Source organism: Ammospiza nelsoni, chromosome 6 (genome assembly GCF_027579445.1).
Source record: "Ammospiza nelsoni isolate bAmmNel1 chromosome 6, bAmmNel1.pri, whole genome shotgun sequence".
NCBI classification, from domain to species: Eukaryota; Metazoa; Chordata; class Aves; order Passeriformes; family Passerellidae; genus Ammospiza; species Ammospiza nelsoni.
In genome coordinates, this window is record NC_080638.1 from 48,111,547 (window position 1) to 48,131,395 (window position 19,849).

The 19,849-nt window shown below is 35.3% G+C and overlaps 1 protein-coding gene across 2 annotated transcripts in view; it reads right to left on the minus strand.

Moving 5' to 3' along the window:
- Positions 1-1,905: 1,905 nt before the first annotated feature.
- Positions 1,906-19,849, minus strand: part of RPS6KA5 (ribosomal protein S6 kinase A5) — a 66,852-nt gene continuing 48,908 nt past the window's right edge. For both annotated transcript variants that reach the window (XM_059474137.1, XM_059474138.1), the window contains 9 exons: positions 18,874-19,035; positions 17,511-17,636; positions 16,625-16,758; positions 13,446-13,539; positions 11,024-11,194; positions 7,474-7,665; positions 6,706-6,865; positions 5,549-5,712; positions 1,906-4,587 (listed from right to left, as the gene is read on the minus strand). In XM_059474137.1, the coding sequence (XP_059330120.1) occupies positions 4,348-4,587; positions 5,549-5,712; positions 6,706-6,865; positions 7,474-7,665; positions 11,024-11,194; positions 13,446-13,539; positions 16,625-16,758; positions 17,511-17,636; positions 18,874-19,035 (1,443 nt within the window). In that variant the 3' untranslated portion in view covers positions 1,906-4,347. The remainder of the gene's footprint in view (positions 4,588-5,548; positions 5,713-6,705; positions 6,866-7,473; positions 7,666-11,023; positions 11,195-13,445; positions 13,540-16,624; positions 16,759-17,510; positions 17,637-18,873; positions 19,036-19,849) is intronic.

Sequence of the window (19,849 nt, forward strand, 5' to 3'; positions counted from 1 at the left end):
AAAACAGTATTTTGAAAAAGACTGTCACCTTATGGGGGAAGAAATAAAGGCTATTAATTTAGTAAAAACACCTGGAATGATACCTGAGACATAATAAATAAATTCAATATGATGAAATAAATGTTATAAAGCTACACACACACATATACTCAGGGACCTGCAGAGGTAGGAAATATGTTTATGTTGGATAACTGGCAAGAAAGCTTGCAATTCATTGCCAGTGAATAATACATGCACATGGAGGTAGCCAGGGGAAAAATTACCCCTGAAAATATCTGCCCAGAAGCTTCTCACCTCTGACTTCCTACAACCTTCTTCCTCTTCTGTGGCAGCCTTATCTGGTCCTCCAAATCTGTGTGAGCCCAGAACCCATTTTTAAAATACAAGCTCTCTTAATCAAGGCGTATTACTTTAAATTGAGATCTAGACATGCAATACAGCATGTATATACATGCATGCAGACAACACATGCACAGATGATAAAATGCTTGTGCAACATTTCATTATAACCAATGAACACATTTTCTGCTGAGAATTATTCTGTTCTCAGATGACTGAGAAGGGATACAGCTGTGTAGGAATTGTTATTTTGTTCAGAAAAGTAGCCACGGAAAACGGCTGAGAAAATACCTCCATCAGCAAAGCCAATTTGAAGCCTCAATCCATTCTGTGATGCAGTACATGATCCCCCTTGCCCCCAGCTGTTTAATGAAGTACTTAATAGGGGTTTTTTAATAGCAGGAAACAATGCATATGCCAAATACACCGATTCTTTTCCTCAAAGTCTAGAAATTTCACTAAACCAGAGGAACTGTAAGTTATGTACTCTTCTTTGTACTTCTCTAAATCCTTTAGCAGAATTACCTGCTATACTAGTATTCATGTTTCTAAAAGTATTACAAAGAAATGGCTTTACCAGATACGGAGTACTTTGAAGATTAGATTAAAACCCACACTAACTGAAATCTCTACTCATAAGAAATTTGACTTTTCACACAAATCTGCCTACAACATCACTGACATCATTGTATGTCTGACAGCAGACAGATTCATTACCAGACATTAAAGCTGATTGAGGCATAGCAGCACTGTGAAGAAAACTTAATCTGAGTATACACATAATTCGCAGTGTAGCATCTCTTCACCAAGACAATATAAAGTATTTGTAGTACTAATGAAGATTAACTTGTACACTTTAAATTTGAAACAGTGGTCTGAGTAAGAAAAACATGGCCCACGGGTCTTTATATGACCTTGAGTTCCAGGCTGGTCAACAGATTAAAACATGGTTCTGCCAAGAGTAAATACTCTCCTGCAGGGACATTAGAACAAGAAGTAAACCTAATCTTGAGCTGCCTAGTTTGCAACTCAAGTTTCAATGTATCAATGTGTATGTACATCAGCAGTTGTTTATGTAATGCTAATCTAAAAATTCAGACAGTTCAGAAGTGTCAAATCCACTTCCTCGAGAGCTCTGTCAACTGGAGGCAGCAGGCAGTCAAACATTTCAGCTACCCTGAGCAACTGGTTCAAATACAAGGTGACACCTAAATGTACTTAACCCTGCCCAAAAGAAATACCCTGGGTTTCAATTTTTATTAAACAACTACCGTGAGAGCACAAAGAGGACACAGAAATATTCAGCTATAAAAGTTGTCTTTGATACAACTGATGTATTCTAATAACTTTTTGTCTCACAACAGTCTCTCAAAACCTGTGCAGAAAGAAAGACTGACAAGACAGCCATTATCTCTAGCATTTAGTATCTTGTGCAAACATTCTTGTTGTTTCATCAGTTTGTCAAGAAACAGTTTAAATTTTCCAACAGGGAAACAACATTTCCTAATATCCCGTGTTCCTAACGTTTAAGTTCTTTCAGCTGGGTCACAATATTCCAAATCCACCTGGTATCCAACAGTTTATTACACTTAAATGAAATCAGACTGAAATTGCTTTTTGTTGTCCTCATCCTGAAGACAAGTTCCACGAACTCCTCAAAGTGCAAACTTGATAAGCAACCTGTTCTCCAATCTCCCAATTCACTTATACTGTCTGCGTAACGAGTATGAATGGTGGATTGTTTGTTGTATTTACAGCAAGTTTATTTGGGAGAGAAAAAGTATTCTTTTACAAATGAGCTATGTTCACTATTGAGATTACTTCCAAAGAGAGCATTCAGAAAGCAAACCTGAATATATTACACTGACAATTATTTTTCAATACTTTAACATAGGCCACTTAAAATTGGTTGTGTTATTAGCACATAGACTGCTCTTTAAATATACTACTTCTACATAAACAGTGCAAATCTCAATATTCACATCAACCTGAAATTAATGCTGCAATTACTGTTGACATTCACATCAAGAAAGTAGTAAACTATTTCACATGAGCGATTCCAAAACCTCAGAATGCCATTATTAATACTAAAGAAACACAGAACAAACATGTTGGGCTTCAAAGCCATGTTTTGATACACACAATCCCTGTAAACATGGATTTATTGTATTTGTCAATACTGATATATGATATAATTCTATAAATAAAATCACTGATATAAACAAGTTTTTATAACCTTTTTTTTTTTTTTGCATAGGGTTTGGATTAAGGTTACTTTAGGATAGAGACAGCTGTTAACAAAATCCTCTAGTCAATTAGTCTTCCATCACACAAATTTAGGCATATGACAAGGAGCCTCTCTGACTTCAGTGGAAACTTACACATGTAAGTATTTGCAAAACTGGAGTCATTTTTAGCACTTAAGTTACCCCTAGTCATTGAGAATACAAGCTATAAAAGAGCTCTCCACAAATTTATAAAATATACTGATTTAAAAGTTTATGCTGATGTTTCTCTAAGTCACATTTATGATTCCAAACAGTTATGTACATACTATACTATCACAGTAGGAAATACTTCACTGTAGAACACCACAGTGAACAAGTCGTGAAGCACAGTGTTCAATATAATTTCCCTTTAGTATTCCCAGTGCATAAGTTGTTAACATCTACACTACACAAGGTGCCCAGGTCTACTATTTGTTATATACAATGTAAAAGCAAGATAGAAAGAGCTTTGCATTTTACAGTAAGGAATGAAAACAGTGGGTAATATACAGGGATTCACTCCTGCAAAGTACAGAATTCTCCTTCACTATAACCACAACCATCAAATATGGTGGATTTCAAGTCATTCAGCCCATAAAACAGTGCTCAGCACCTTGTAGGAAGAGAGATCTGAGTGCACTTTATTCCAAAACATCTCCTTTGGATGTTATAAAGTGCAAAAAAAATAAAACATATATATTCTAATATTTTACAGTCACTGTTAGACTGCCATATTTGCACAATGCAAAATTCAAATAACTTGGTATGCATTTTTATGGACCCTATAATAACAAATGCTGAAACTGGAGTTTTCTCATCTTTAAAAAATCTTAGTATTTTTAAATTATTGTGTAATTATAAAAAGAAAATATAAATTATAATTAAATCTTGAAATAGGTATTTTAACACGTGGCCATTTTCCAAAGAATCAAATATGAAATTTAATTTTCTCTTATAGATCTACATTTTAGAATCTTTAAAATCTTTTAGAAGCTAATAACTTCAAAAAATAAAAGTTATTTTATTGTATCACAGTAATAGACATATCACCTTATCAGATATCTTTTACCCTAGAAGTGTTTAAAAAAATAAATAAATTAAAAAAAAAAATCTAAGACTTCTATTCTCAGTTGTTTAGAACAAGATATTTTTTAAACAAAGCAGGAGTTCCATAGTGCTTCATTTTGATCTTAAAATTCAAATAAATGGGACAGATCATAACCATAAATTTAAAGGCTTTAGAGTACTATACTGCTTTGGCGCATTGTACCAATGATTGTTTACATGCATGAAGAATCAAATTCTACAATATTCTTCACAGAGCTGGGTAGGAGCAGAAGATCCCGAAGTTCTACAGATGTTACAGAGCTTTCCTTTCTTTGAGCAGTAGGGAAGGAACTGGGAGGAAGATTGTGACACTGAGGAACAGTCTTCTTCCAAGCAGTACCATGAGCAGCACAGCTACTTACCTGGAGCTCGGCTGCACACCAGTAACGTAGCCCTCAGAGAATACAATGTTGGCTGTATAACAGTATTACACTATATCCAGTGATACCATACAACGCTAGAAGGAAATGTATGGAAATACAGAGCTAAAAAGGTAGGACTAAAATACATTTCTAAAGCAACAGAAGTCTTCCTGTGGCAGCCTGTAAGCCACAGGAGGAAGGGCAGGAGAAGACAATACAGGTACTGCTAAGTCTGTAACCATTTAACTCCTCGAGACGGGACATTCTGCTGCTCAGTCGGAGAACTGGAAGATGGTTTCTGGGTTATTGCTGTCTGTAGGGTTTGTGGGCTGCAATGTCTTTGTGGGAGTAGTTTTACCATGAGAATGAGAGGAAGAAGAATGGGAACTTTCACTGGAGCTGCTACGTGTCTCTGTGCTTGTACTTGTTTTTTTCATTTTCCTTCTTTTTGCAAGAGGTGCCTTGTCCACATTTTGGAGACAAAATCCTTCCCTTTTGTACTTGTTAAAGGCCTGTTTCAAAATAAAAGGCAATTCTAAGTTTTTCAAGATATTTAACACATTTTATCACTTACTGTGAATGGTCCACGGTACATCACAAGATAAAATGTAATTTTTTGACTAATTCCTATTGTAGCTGTAACAATGACTTTACCAGCCTTTACAGGTACATAAGAGCCAAAACATAACATTATTGATTGGCATCTTCCTCTCCTTGCTCTTTTTAGTTTAGAAGTATTTTTTACTTAGCCTTAACCTATTTAACACTACATTTTCAGAGAGGACTGCTAAATTACAATTTTTCTTTCAGCCCAAATCATGTTGCTTGTCAGGATCTCTCTAAGAAACAATTACTTTGTTCTTCTCTCCTTCCTAAAAAGCATCCACAAGCATTTCAGCATAGATCTGCTCAATTTTGATTTATTCTCTGTAGAGGGTATCATGAGAATCAACAACATGTTTGTAAAATACAGTTGCAGTTCAAATGATTTTAATAAATATACAATAGTAGACAAGCAAGTCCACTAAACATGCACCCATAATATAAAAAGCATGAACTACATAAATTCCAGAAATTCTACTTCAATTTAGTAACCCTAAGGGCAAATGTCAAACCGTTACTTAGGTTAAATATAAAATTTTGGTTTTATTTAAATAAAAGTTTGAAGACCTTTTAATAGATTTCTCTAAGACATAGAATACTTTTAATTGCTGTTTCCAGAACAGCACTCAATGTCCAATTCCTCATGGAAATAAATGCCTCCAAGAAATTTATGCTTGCTTCATCATTCCTATTTTTGTGTACTCCATCAGAGATGTTATGAGGAAATGTTATTGAGGAAAAAAAAAAATCAAGCTATAAGGATATACTGAATTATAAGGAGAGATATGTATAGTTGTTAAGAGAAAACACACAAATCCAGATGACACATTACAAAACATAGCACATGACAAACAATTTCTCAGAACTTACATGGAAAGTGGCTTTGACATATGTGTGCACTGCAGCTCCTGAAGAGCCTAAGTTATCAGGTGTCATTAGAGGGTTAGATGAGAGCTGGCTGCCATCCTGAAGCCACTCGTTGTATCTCAGGCTGGACATTTTAATCCTTTTGTTTGGATCCACTGTGAGAAGTCCTAAGAGAAACACATTACATTCTTTGAAACTGTCAGCTATTTATCTTTGGTCAATAGAAAATGCAAATATTTCTTAATAAAATCTCATGCATTGCTCTGATAAGTAACTAATGTCAATATTTATCCTAGGTATGCCAATATTTATCCTAGATAAGGCTTACACAATGTTATACTATCATCCTTTCCAGAAGAATCATAAAGGCAAAAAATTGTATTTAACTGTTTGATAACTCACATATCTCTTCACAGAAACTCAGAACTACCAAATTATTTCTTCACTTACAACCTGTCTAGGATAAAGTTCAAAAGAGTAAACCTCAGGTTCCCTGAATAATTTACTCAAGTCTGAATCTGGAAATCCCTACATTTTTGGCAGAAAAATTCCTTACAAGTCTGCTTCTACAGAAATTCAGAACTCCATCTAAGTAGCATTAAGTAGGTGTCTAGCTCATGATGAAAACATAATTAGATGCTCTAAAGCTTAAGGGAACCAAAGCACAGCAATGGTCAATGAAGTAGCTCAGAAATACAGTAAGCAGTCTTTTTACAGGAATTAAAAAATAGCCAACAGAAAAGAAATAGTAATAAATTCATTCTCTACAAAAGCTCATCTTTTAAGACTTTTATCTATCTCATAAGTTGTTTCGGTTTTTTAGAAAAGCAAAAACAACATAATAAAAAGCTCTGCTTTTAAACATGTTATAAGAGTGAGTTCACTTTTTCTGAAGCTCTTCAGTTCCTTGTAACCCCACTAACCTTATCAGCATTACCACATTAGAAAACTCTGCTAGGTGTACAAGCAATTTGTAATACATACTGATGTGTCCATGGCCAGTCAATGCTTGTATCAGAGGTCAGTACACAGCTCAAGCTGTGCATATTGCTCTGTCAGGTGAGACACTTTGGAGCATCCAGATATTGTAGAATTTGGTCCTCCAAATTCTACTTTTTAAATAAAAACATCATGTACCTTAAATACTTGTAACTACATACCTCGAATTAGCTCTTTAGCCTCTTCAGAAACATTTTTCCAAGCCTCTCCTTCAAAGGAAAATTCTCCTTTTTTTATTTTCTTCATAATTTCCAATGCACTGGTACATGTTAAACTTCTGTCTTGAGACTGAAATGGTACCTGCCCTGACAGCATCGTGTACTGCCACAAGAACAAAAGCAGCCTTAGGAAACACGGGGTATTTATAGGCAACTCTGCTGTTAAATATCAAGGGCTGTTGTTTGCATCACCAATGCTACACAATAAAACTTGGCCTAAACATAACTTTAAGGCTATCGAATATTTAAATATTTAAATATAAAAGACTTTCTCTGGAGTCCTTGTTAGAAAAAACATTCATCTATTCCAGGAGGCCATGAACAAAATATATTTCTACCCCATTTACATCAAATGAAACTAATTTTCTGTAAATCAGAATACAGGTTGATTCCTTCTCTGAATTGAAAGTGCCAGAAGATTATATGGATGCCTGTAAAATCCCCTAAGAAGCATATATCTTTTTGAGAAGCTGACTGTATCAAGTAATTTTTCCATTCCCAAAAATGCTAAATTTTATTTCCTACTTGCTAAAAAAAATCTGCTCCTGGAAAAGACCTGTCTTTTGAACATATTATTTGTGCAGTAGTACTTTCACCTCCCTTGAATTCAGCATGTACCAATTTATGTATGAAATCATCTCAAGTCCCTTGCATTTTAACAAAAAAGAACTACATGCAATAAAATTACAGTTAAAAAACTCAATCACTTACCAAAATGACCCCCAAACTCCACAGATCACAAGACTCATCATAACCATTGTGATTCAAGAGCTCTGGGGCCGCATAATGAAGGGTAAAACACGGAGTCTTAAGAGGCTGATTATCAGGTGGTTTTAAACGAGCAAAACCAAAATCAATTATTTTTATTTCTGAATTATCAGTTTCATCTGTAAATAGTAAATTCTGAAAAGCAAAGACAAAAATCAATATTAGCACTGGGTACAAAACTAGTTAAAATTATTTTGCTACATCTATCACTTCAGAAAATTTTCCATTATCTAGAGGAAAGGTGAACTGTGAGACACTGAGTGAAGAGAAAAACAGAAATAACAATACTCTGGATTGTAAGAAATGTGTTTACCTGCCCCCGCATATCTGCAAGTCAGGGCAGTTCTGAGATTACTAATGAAAATGGATACGTGGCACAGAACAGCAGAGAAGAGAATTCTGGGAACTTTGACAAGAAAAAAACCCCAAGACATCAACGCATTTGGAGATGGGAGAATTGCCTTTTTCCTCAGACAAAAGCAAATTTTCTTAAGCTTCCACTTCCTTTTGGCATGTTGTGAACAACAGCTTTCTTGTGTGGGGGATTCCCACTGCTCCTTCTGTCTTGTGACTGAACAGTTTTTGGTACTCAAGTGGTACCACAGCATTGCCATGAGGACAACAATGCACCAGAGTAATTTGAAAGAGGAGGATGGTGATAAAAAGCTGCACCTTGGTATGAAGTGGTGTTAAGAAGTGCACCAACAGCTCAGAGGTTTCACTGAGAGCTGTCTGGCAGGGGTGGCAAAGCCAGTATGGATGGATATGTGTTCTGACAGAAATCTGGGACTGTCAGCATTCAAGCACTGAAGGTAACAGTCCCACCACAAACCTACTCCTTACACCAAGGCAGAGACATTAGTACAGCAGTCCCTGAGAATTCCAGCTTTACACACTGGAATGTGGCACTTTGGACTTGAGGACAGACAAGCTGTTATCAGTTTGGAAAATATAAGGCAATCTGCTTCCTTTTTCTGCCCTGAGTATTTGTATTTGCCAAGAAAGATACAAGAGGGAAGCCAAGTCACAGAAAAACTGAGGCCAAGATGAATCATAAGCTAATTTTACTCTTCCCTTCATCTTCTGAGAGAAGACCATCATTTTGCTACTGCCTTATTACTCAATTTATGAATGCTAGAAAAAAATCTCAATATTAGAAATCCTATAGTCTTATCTAACCTTGTAATACAAAAGGTGAATGAGACACACAAAGTAATTAATTTCAAACTCATTAACAAGGGTAAAAATGATTGCTAGACTGCCAGCAGATCAATAAGGAGAACCTGAGACCATTCATTATGGACAAAAGAAAATAGCTGCTACAAAACAGTATTTTAGTATTTTTGCTTTCTGTACTGCTGATAGAGTTCAATGCCCATTCAGAGAAGTCAGTTTTTAATTGTTGTCTAAATGGATCTACAGAGAGCCTAATTTCAGCAAAAATATTCATACAAGGATAAGTGATTAATATAATACCCTTTTTTCTGGTGATGTTATATAGTCTACAAGTAAATAAAGAATTAATAACATTGGTTTAAAAAGACCTTTCTTATGATAAAAATTAAATTGGTTATGCATGGAAAGAATGGTACAGTCCAAGTATCCTACACTGGGTTCAGGTATTTCTGTTAATGAGGCAAATAAAGTGTGTTTCAGAACTCTCCCATCCCCCAAATATTTACAGCTATATTTCACATTTATTTCAGGATATATAAACAACATCCTCACACATTTCTTATATTTTGTTGTAATACCTTTAGAACTCAGTTCACAGATCAATGATCACAGAAACAGTCCTCAAATTCTCTACTGAGAAGCTCCAAATATGGTCACATATGCTACACAAACTCTTTATTCCTATGAATTCTCTATTTTCTACCCAGTACTTTTCCTCTGTTTTGTAGACCAACATATGTGATCTAATTAGTACTGATAAACAGAAGTCTTCCAGTCCATGAAATTCAAAGTCTCACTCTTAGTTACATTTAACCAGCCATATTTAAAAAAAAAATAATTATCAGTAGCACATTAGATTGCAAAGCTGAGCAGCAAAAAAATCTGACTGGACTTTTTAGAAAAGGAAGAAGAATTTCCTATATATCTTTTTACAGAGAAATGCACTAACCATATCTATACTGGGAAACTTGCATATCCCATACTAAGTTCATGTCAGAACCTAAAATAGTAACTTTCAACACAGGCAGGAAGGAGACAAGCAGCTTAAGTCCAACTTTGTGGAGGCAATGGATTCTGCAAGCTGTTTGCTAACCCTTCATTACTTGACTTCCCAGACTTCTGTTCTTGAACATAATGTAGAATTGAAGACTGCCTAATTTACCTTACAGCTGAAGCTTTGCTTCACTGTGCCTTATATTCAAAGTGGAAGTAAGACTAAGATGATAAGAATAGAAGAGAGAAAGTGGGGTTGGTTTCATCCTTTTAATTATTACTTGTTTCAAAAATGGTTTTCTTACCCTGGTGATGTGGCTCTTGGAAAAAGTTTCTCTAATGATTTTTCCAACTCAGAATTTCAAAATAGTCCCTCTTTAATGGTTTACTTACAACAGGAGCCCAGGACAGAGCTTCTTTTAAACTCATACACTTTGGATTGGCTTTCATAAACAACTAGCAACACCTAGAAGACTTCTTTGCCAGTTGAATTGGAATTATTATAAAATACCAAGCCTTTCATATCACAGAAAGTGTGTTCAGTAGGAATGGTGGATTATTTTTTAACTCCAGCTACAAAAGGAACAGCTACTTCCTGGGGTGTGATGGCTGTCATCACCCTACAATTAACATACTTACTGGATGAACCAACATTAATCTACACTATTTTCAGGCTGAGAAAACATACATCCCAACCCATTGCTGTCAAAAGCACCCAAGAAAAAATTGGCTCCAGGAAACAGAACAAAGTCAGTGGTCAATCTTATAATAGTAAACTGAATGGTCTAGAAGCCATGATGCTGCTGCACAACAAAAATATCAGAAAACAGTTACTGAAAAATAGATATTAATAAATTTTTTCTTTTGGGAAACTACTGAACTCACATCACAATCTCTCTTAGTGCTCATTTTGTACTTAAGTGGAAAAGAAGCCCTACTAAGGAAATTATGATCAAACAACAGATGGAAATGTACAGGCAAAATATCCAAGCAACCTAGCTCTGCTTATGAACTGTTTCACACAATAAATACATGCTAGTGAAAAATGTCCCTATATAGACAAAGTTGAACAAGTCTGAACAAGAGTAGAGATTGCTTACAGTTACTTTTACCTATGAACAGAAAAATATCTACAGAATTTGTTAAGTAAAAGTACAGAGTTTGTTAAGTAAAACATCTAATTAAAAACACAGAATTAGAAAACTCTGTAACAAAGGCTGGAGAAACAGAGATACATCACCTTCCAGACATTTAATAACTTATTTTCTAAACCTATACATATACATAGATATATATATACACACACACACACAAGTCACTATACCTCAGGTTTCAGATCTCTGTGGACTACTCCCACATCATGCATATGGCTCACTGCTGAAACAAGCCTGCGCATAATGTGACTGGCTTCCGTCTCACTGAAATGTTTCTTCTTCTGAATACGTTCAAGCAATTCTCCTCCCTTCAGCAATTCCATTACCAGGAATGTGTGAAGCTGAAACAGTAAAAATACAGCAGGTTAGAAATTTAACATTCCAAACCAACATTCACTCAGGAGTTAGGTGCCATTCTGACAGGTTCTCAATGTTTGAAGAACTAGAACTGCTGCTTGTAGTAATTTGGAAGACCAAAAAAAAAAAGCACCAAATCTCAGATGGCATTTTTCCCATCAGTCTTGTTGAGACTGAAGAATGTGTTCCCATGTGCACCCATATTTATTAACAAAAATGCAATGCCATCAGCTAAATGTACACGTCTGTAGGGAGATGAAAAAGCTTTACTTAGTTTAACAAGTAAAGCTGGAAAAAGTGAAACTTTTGCTGCTTAAGCATGTTCTGATATAAGGATATGTATCTATTAAAATGCCTAAGGACTTAAATGTTACAAAATCCTTTAAAAGCACCCTGAAACTTAAGCTCTGAAAAAAAAAAAAAATTATCTAGAACTTGTGATTTTATCCCCTACAGAGTAGTAGCCAAAAGTACTTCATCATTAGAATTACAATAGATATCTTCCCAAAATTTAAAGAGCATTTTTTAAATTAAAAAAGCAATGAGTTTTTAGAAGGCAATAAATAAGCAGGGGCTTAGACAACATTGGCACACACTCAACTGCAATTCAAATATCTTGCCATTGAACAAACAGCAGACTTCTCAGAACAAGGAAGTAAAGTCAGCATTCTCAAAAGGCAATGGATGTGGGCATGCCATGGCTTCTAGCCCTTCCCCCCCCGAATGATAGTAACAAAAGTCGTATTTGCAAGCACAGCAAAAAAGTTCTGGGAAGTGGCCAAAAAATGGAATTCAAAGCAATAGTCAAGAAGGTGCACACTTTGTATACCAAAGAACAGAAGCAGAGCTATGTGGACAGAAAACAGTAACACTTCTTAGAACAACCAAGGTACACAGTAGTGCTTGAATGATCTCCTCTCCTGCAAATTTTCTTTATGCCTTGGGAATATCTGACAGGGAAGTTAAAAAGGATAAAAATACTTTTTTCACTAGAAAAACTTCAGAAAAACTCATAAAAAACTTCTGGCTCACCAACAGACTGCAGCCCAATATTATATGGTTGGAATACTAATATGGAATTTGAACAGACTGATATCAGAGCAGGTTAAAAACTGGAACTTCTTTTTATTAAGACAAACTGCAGAAAGGTCAAAACTAGAAAATTTCTTCCAGTTTTGGTCTTCAGAATATTGTGCACAAGTAATCTGGAAAGGTAACACCTGGGAACTACCAAAAGTAGCTAAAAATACAGTGGGTTAGTTGGTCGAGAGCAGCCTATTCAGTGGCACAGCAGTCTGGAGAACCATTTTTTTAGATTTAGCATATTCATTTTACTCAAAGGAAACTGAAAGAAATGTCCTGTTCTACACATGTACACTCATACTGTGCATATATGTAAAAAAAAGGGTCATTAAAAATTACAGTACAGACACTGTATCCTCTCAGTAAATTCTGAGGTGCTCTACATGAGCTCTCTGCTGGTCCCAGTACAAATAGCAGGAGGGAGACAGAGTGGGATATGTGGAGAGGTAAGAGACCACTTGTTCCACTACAAAATCTATTGATCAACACAGAACAACAGAGTAGTCTAGGTTGGAAGGGAGCTGTACAGGACATCAGGTCCAAAACCCTAGCTCAAACCAGGGCCAGCTTCCAATTCAAATCAAATTATTGTTTATTCCATGCTGTAGAGTCTGTATTCCATTAAAGGAAAAAGACAGTTAAGGTATCTAAGTAAACTGATCTTAATGGATTTTTAAATAGAAGCTCTACTTTTGCATTTGGTAATCTGGCAAGTTATTTGATTATCTCCATTAAGTTGCTAATGTGTAGGAAAAGATACTAGATATATAATCTTCATATACAACATTTCTAAATTAATTCACAAATACTGTTGTAAGATTTATAATGATTCTGGGGGAAAGGTGATAACACATTTCAGTATCATAGATACAGAAATTGGGCCATGAACACATTATATGATGGCAAACAAGGACAAAACAGAACAATGAACAGAATTCAAGCCTCTAATTTTTTCACATACTGTTCTGATTTGCTAGAGTAACTGCAACATTGTTAGAATGCACAATTTCTGCTTCGTTTTCAATACTGACTAGAAAAAAGCCCTAGGAAAAAAGTTGCCTCAACAGTTACAGAATGCTTAAGTCCAAAAAGCTCTTGGAAAACATATGGCAGTACGTTTGGAAGGTGTTGATTACAGTTTCTTCAAAATACCTGGTCATGAAAAACTTCATGTAACTTCACTACATTCGGATGTCCCTCGCAGAGCCTCAGAGCTGTTATTTCTCTCTGAGTGTTGGCTTCCATTCTGGAAAAATTGAGCAGTCATCTTGTACCAATTTTACTGAGCAAATTGCACATTCCAAGTGTTATTTTTTAACTGTTTGCAATTCATATTTTTTTACTATTACAACCACTTGAATACAATTAAATGCATATTAAAATTAAGTGGAGAAAAACCTCTCCTCATAATCCTGCAATTAAGTCCATTAAAAAACCCACACCCAATTCAAACAATGTTTTTAATGCAACTGCAACTTCCTACAGCAAAAGCTGATGTGATACAGAATAGTTTCAATCTAAAACAAACCATGCCCTTAGTCCAGAGCAATTTGACTTCACCTCTTTTACTACCAATATTTGTTAGTTCACCTTTAACTTGGCCCAAGCTTTTTTCCATTCTTAATGGGGACAAGTACTTCCAAAATGATATAGAAACTATGAACTTTACTAGAAAAAGAGTAACATCATCTATATATGAAATGTGTTATTCAAAAAAACCCCTAAACAGAGCATTGTAAAAATCTGAAATGGAAGAGAAGAGACTATTTCCAGAGAAAACTCATTGCATAAATTCCCTTTCAAGTACTGAAATCTATAGCCATAAAAAGTGAAAATGGTGAGTGTTATAAAAACTACATGAATGGACAGAGCAGAACATTTTTTTCTGCTGGTTAAATATACTGATTTACTTTTGGCAAATAATACCTGAAAATTTCTGCCAAAACTCTCTCTGAGAAAGGCAAATCCTGTAATGATCTAGAGAATGGCATTACAGGCAACAGATACAGAGAGAATCTTTCACCACATATTTTCTTTATTTCTGGTTGCTTTTTTTTGCTAATTAGAATGAGAACTGCAGTGAGAATTCTGTGCAATAAAATTCTGTATTTCTCTAGGCTTCATATAATCAACAAGTAAACTAAGCTGTTCCACCTGCATCTCTGCTGCTGAAATTTTTTAACTGAAAGTGACTTCTATTCCTTTAAGGAATTAAAAAACCTGGCTCACAGTCTTTCCCCCTAAACTACTATCAGAAGGAAGCAGATCTTGGAAACAGATGAAAAAGGTTCAGCATCATGAGCACAAATCTTTGAAATTTGTATGCGGACTTTTCTGAATATTTGCCCTCTGTAAATAGTTACCATCTCAGATTGTAAGCAACCTTGAGAGAAACAAATGGGATACTCTGAAACAGTAACTCAAGCAAGTTTACTTTGTTTCAGTGGTCAGATATACAGAGAAACCTAAAAATGTCGGCTGGGGCAGGTCCAGCACTATTAAAAAGGCAGAGGAACTGTTCATCTGAGCTTTCACCTCAAGTATCATGAAAAGGTTTCCCTAGATGTAAGATTCCCTTTTTGGGCACGTTTGCCCGGTAGGAGTGAAAGACTGACTTTAAGGCAAAGAAGTTCCTATAAATTTATTATACTTTTCCTTTTAGTAAGATTTAGTGGCATGATCCTCAGAGCAATATTACTTACAGATTCTAATTCGAGTTGGGTTTTGGCCAACTGTTCAGAGTGTGGGTTTACTGCTAACTCTAAATACTGTACAAACATGCTGAGTCTGCTCACACCCTGCAATCCTAAAAAAAAATTTCATAAATCTCTGTATATAGCGATTTTAGCTTCATTTAGCCTGAGTCACCAAGATGAAGGAAAAAGAGCAAAAAAACCCATCATGAGTAATATAATTCAGGGACATAATTTCTAGAACGTAAGTTCCAGGGGTAAAGTCAATACTGGTCTGCTCAGTAATCCAGAAACAAAATGCACATTATGTCAAAATGAGATGGGAGCACTAACCTACAGCTCTGCTGGTACCACAGAAAAAACTTCTGAGTGTAGACACATGGAAGAGATCTCCACACTAAAATACCCAATGTAGGTGTCTACCACACACCACTTAGGGTCTCATTATAGTGAGTGAAATTCCCATGAATCCATCTTATAGGGTGAACTAGTTCACTGTAACATACATACCTAGAGTAGGATTCAGTGGCCTAAGCATAGGAAGAAGAGCCTGGAAGATGACATCAGCCATGAAGACATCTACAAAAAGGTAGCAGTCACAAGACTGATGGGAACCAGAGGACAGAGAAGACACCAACAGATGCTAAAATGGCCCTATGTAGATGTCTATGTTTAAGTTACTGAATCCCACTTCTAGTGCAAGACAGTTTTAGGCAGGCTTCCATTAATTCAGCAGACTCCAGAAAACTAACTCAGACACCTACACTTCAGCTTCTTGTTCTTGAACATGTCCTATTCAAAAAGTATATGATGAAATGACAGACACTTTGGTCTGGCAGACAGCTTCTTCTAGAGTCTGGAAAAACAGAGGTACAGTCAAATGTCTTGGGCAAGAGATCACTGAACTATCACTCTGACAACAGAACATTTCTACTCTCCTGCCAGCATTCTGCAACACACTAGGGATGTACTTACTAATGAACTCTGCAAAATGAAGGCAAAAATCCATCTGCTACTCAAAGAATCCCTTATCTTTATTCTTCTCTGAGCAGAAACTCAGAGAAATCCATTCTGGAAGAGAACCAGATGGCACCCGTGTACAAAGCTAGTCAGCTGCTTCCATTGTGGTGTTCTCTTCAGAACATCCAGGAAACAAGATACAACTTACAATTCCATAGTCTAATTCCATTTTATACACATACACACACACTTAGATCTGAGGCAACCCACACTGCAGACTATTCCTAAAAGCAGTATCCTAGGCAATCAGTTGGGCTGCTAAAGAGAGGGACCTAGCTTAAGCCTACATTCAGTTCACCTAAGTGTCAAGATAAAAGAACCTCATACCTTTATTTGTTAGGAGCAAAATTAGGGGAAATAATGATGGAATATAACTAGGAATCACAAAAGTACTCTCTAGGTTTCTTCTTGCGTCCCAACTAGAATAACATTATATTTCAAAAGACTCTCAGAATCTTTTAAAGGTCAAAAGGTTACAATAAGTTTCTGTAGATTCATAGAACAGGAAATAATTTTAAAGCTACTTTTCCACTTTCAAAAATGTAGTGAACATTATTGTACTCGATGGGCGACAGTAAGCAAAGAAAATATTTTTATTGTCTTATAGAATATTTATACCTTTTGCTAATTATTTTTACTGCATACTCTTGGCTAGTTTTCTTGTGTAAGCATTTTCGACAAATGGAAAAACTTCCTTCTCCCAATGGTTTCTCTTTCAGATCCAGTTCATAATGAAGATAAAATGGAGAGTCCTGTTAGGAAACTGTCTGTATTTAGTTTTGCAGAATACTTTTAGTATACACAGTCAAAGACAAAGAGTAAAATTTCATGAGAATTTTTCATCTATATTTAAAACTGCAAAAGAGCTCTCTTTTTATTAAAATATAATCAAATTTTACTGAATAAAATGCATATACATTATTCTAACAATCAAAGAGTAAAGCTTATGTTACGTTAAACAAACAATCACTAAATAAATCATTACTACTATAACAACTGAAGATACAAAATATTCAGACAAACAGGATCAAAGGTGGTCATACATACATTTACCCACAAAACTATGTACTCATTTGAGGACATCACAATAGCATGTGCTCCTAAAAGGGTTCACACAACTATATGGTCTTTTGGGTAAATATAACATAGATGGAATTATTATATAATAAAGTAGCTTCAGAAATATCTACAGTGTTTGGCTGAATAAGAACTATCAGGAGTCATTATTATTATTAATATTATTATTATTATTACTACTATACTTCTGGAAAACTAGACAATCATCTCATTTTTCAGATTAAACTTCAACCATTTCTTAATAGTATCACATGCAAGATGTGATGGATCATCAGGAAGATGTGATTGAATCAACTGAGGAGACATTACAGAGTTAATAAATGAATGATGACTATTTTGTAATCCATAGCCTAGCTTATGATTGCTGCTTGGGAAGTTACACACAGTTTTAATTTAACCAAATTAATTTAAGTCTTGATATTATTACCTTCAACATAGCACTTCTGGCAATAGTTGTCATTCCAGGTCTCTCATCCCCCACATAAAACTGGAAGGGATCTACTGTAGCTGCATTGCGTTTAAACAAAATAGATGGTGCAACGAAAGAATATCCCTATGAAATTAAAACATCAGAGAAGGGTACAGCTTGATACTGTTGCACATAAACTACTATAATACATATGAAACAACAGAAGATTCAGAAGAATTTTTCAATAAATCAGAATTTTTGTACCATAATAGAGAAATTGTGACTTACTCTGTTCAATATGAATAGGTTACTCTGTTCAATATGAATAGGCATCTTCCTGGAATTAGTTATATGATCCTCCACAGTTAGAGACAGAACAATAATACTACAAGAATTCTAATTAATGTTAATCTGGCTCAGCTACAATTGCTTTACAATAGTGATAAAGGCTTGGGCCTCCCATGACACCTTAAAGTTAAGGCATGAAAAGGCATGAAATAGTTTGTATTGTGATGTAAGCATCGAACAATTTTAAATGGATAAAATTTATATCAATGTGTGTGGGCAATGATGTGCCCAGTTTGAGTATCATAATAACAGCTGTGACCACCACTGCAGGGTGAATCAGATGTTATTAAGACACAAATAATCTGCTTGCTACAGTCACTGTGAATCTAACAAGATCCAAAATATGACACTACATTTCTCTACCCTGAGGATTAAGCTGCTCAAAAACAGACAATAAAAAAACAACAAAGCGCAACAAGGGGAAAGAAGGCAATCCAAACTGCTGTTCACCTCTGCAGTTTTGGTACCAAGTTGGTTGCACATGAGCTGTTTCTGCCCATTTGACACCCAGACTGTGTAGTCAAGAAGGGATCATTCTTTAATAGCACAGAAGGAACGGTAAGGAAAGCTTTGTACTCATCTGGAAACATCAGCTGAGTAACTACAGCGCTCCTACAAAACGTGGAATTTCAGCTCCCGCTTTCCAAAGGATTACTTCAACTAGCATATAATGTGGAAATGGGTGAACTAAATTGCTCTTGTCAAAGCTGGCAGCTCAGGCTGATGGAGTCAAGATGACAAGACTCATAATGTATGAAAAATCAATAAAGAACAGACTGACTTTAGTCCAACAAGTAGGATATTCAGCTGGGAATGGAGAAACAAGGAATTTCATATTTGCAGTAGGACTGTTTTCACCTTTCTCATTTTGCAATTGTTGAGCAAAAAGCCCTGGCAACTGGGATTTGAAGGTAAACAATTAGTTCCAAAAACTTAATAGGCAAGGAGGTGAAAAAAAAGTTATTTACACATTAGGAATTGTTTAAAAATAATTTAAAATAATTTTCTTTAAAAAACTGAGTTTTGAAAATACCTGAAATATTCTTTCAGAAGTCTGAGGGGTTGCTGCAGGAGAGTATGTTGGATCCATTTCTGTAAACTCTTCTGCAAAATTACTGACATCCAGTTCATCTCTGATTACTGGTTTAAATGGAGCTGGTATTTTTTTGGCAGCTAAGTCCTCCCAATTCATATTCTAAACAAAAAAAAAATAGGAAAATAAATTTAATTAAATGAAAATTTTACAGAACGATATTGGAAAGAGAGTCTTGTCAAATCACACAGTCTAACTCCCTTTGCCATTTTCCACAGGCTGATGAAAATCATTCAAATTATGCTCTACTAATTTGTTTAGTTAAAGCTAAAGCTCTTAGTATGCAGACAGAATCCAAAAAGAAATTCAACATAATTTAACAGTGGAGATGTGCCAAACAATTAGCGTGATGGTCCCTGAATTTCTTCCTCTATTTCAGAATAAGCAATATTTATATTTTCATTAGCCACAACGCATGCATGTAGTATCTTCTAGTTTTCATTGCCAATTTCTATGCTTTATTACTGATGTCAGCTTTCAGAGCCCTGAGAGCATAAACCTCCAAATTCTTACTTGCAGGCATGACTAGAAAGAGGAAGCATAGAAATAGCAGATATTAGCAAACCGCCCTGTTACTGTAAAGGAGTGGAACTGAAATCAAGTAAAGAATAGAAAGTGTTACATGATGGCAAAATGCATCTCCCAAAACACAGAGTAAATTAAGGAAGCTTAACTCTGTTTAACTTCAGAACTCTATTTAGCTTCAGAAGCACCATAAATACATTATTTGTTTTTTCAAAGAAATCACACAATTTTAACCACATTTAATACAGATATTGTATGCAAATCCAATCTTCATCATGGTTTGAAAGCAAATGTTAATACACTGAAATTTGAACAAAATTAAAATTTACTGTACAAGACTAAAGATTCAATTAGGCCACGGTAAATAGAAGAGTTTGGTGAATTTTATTAA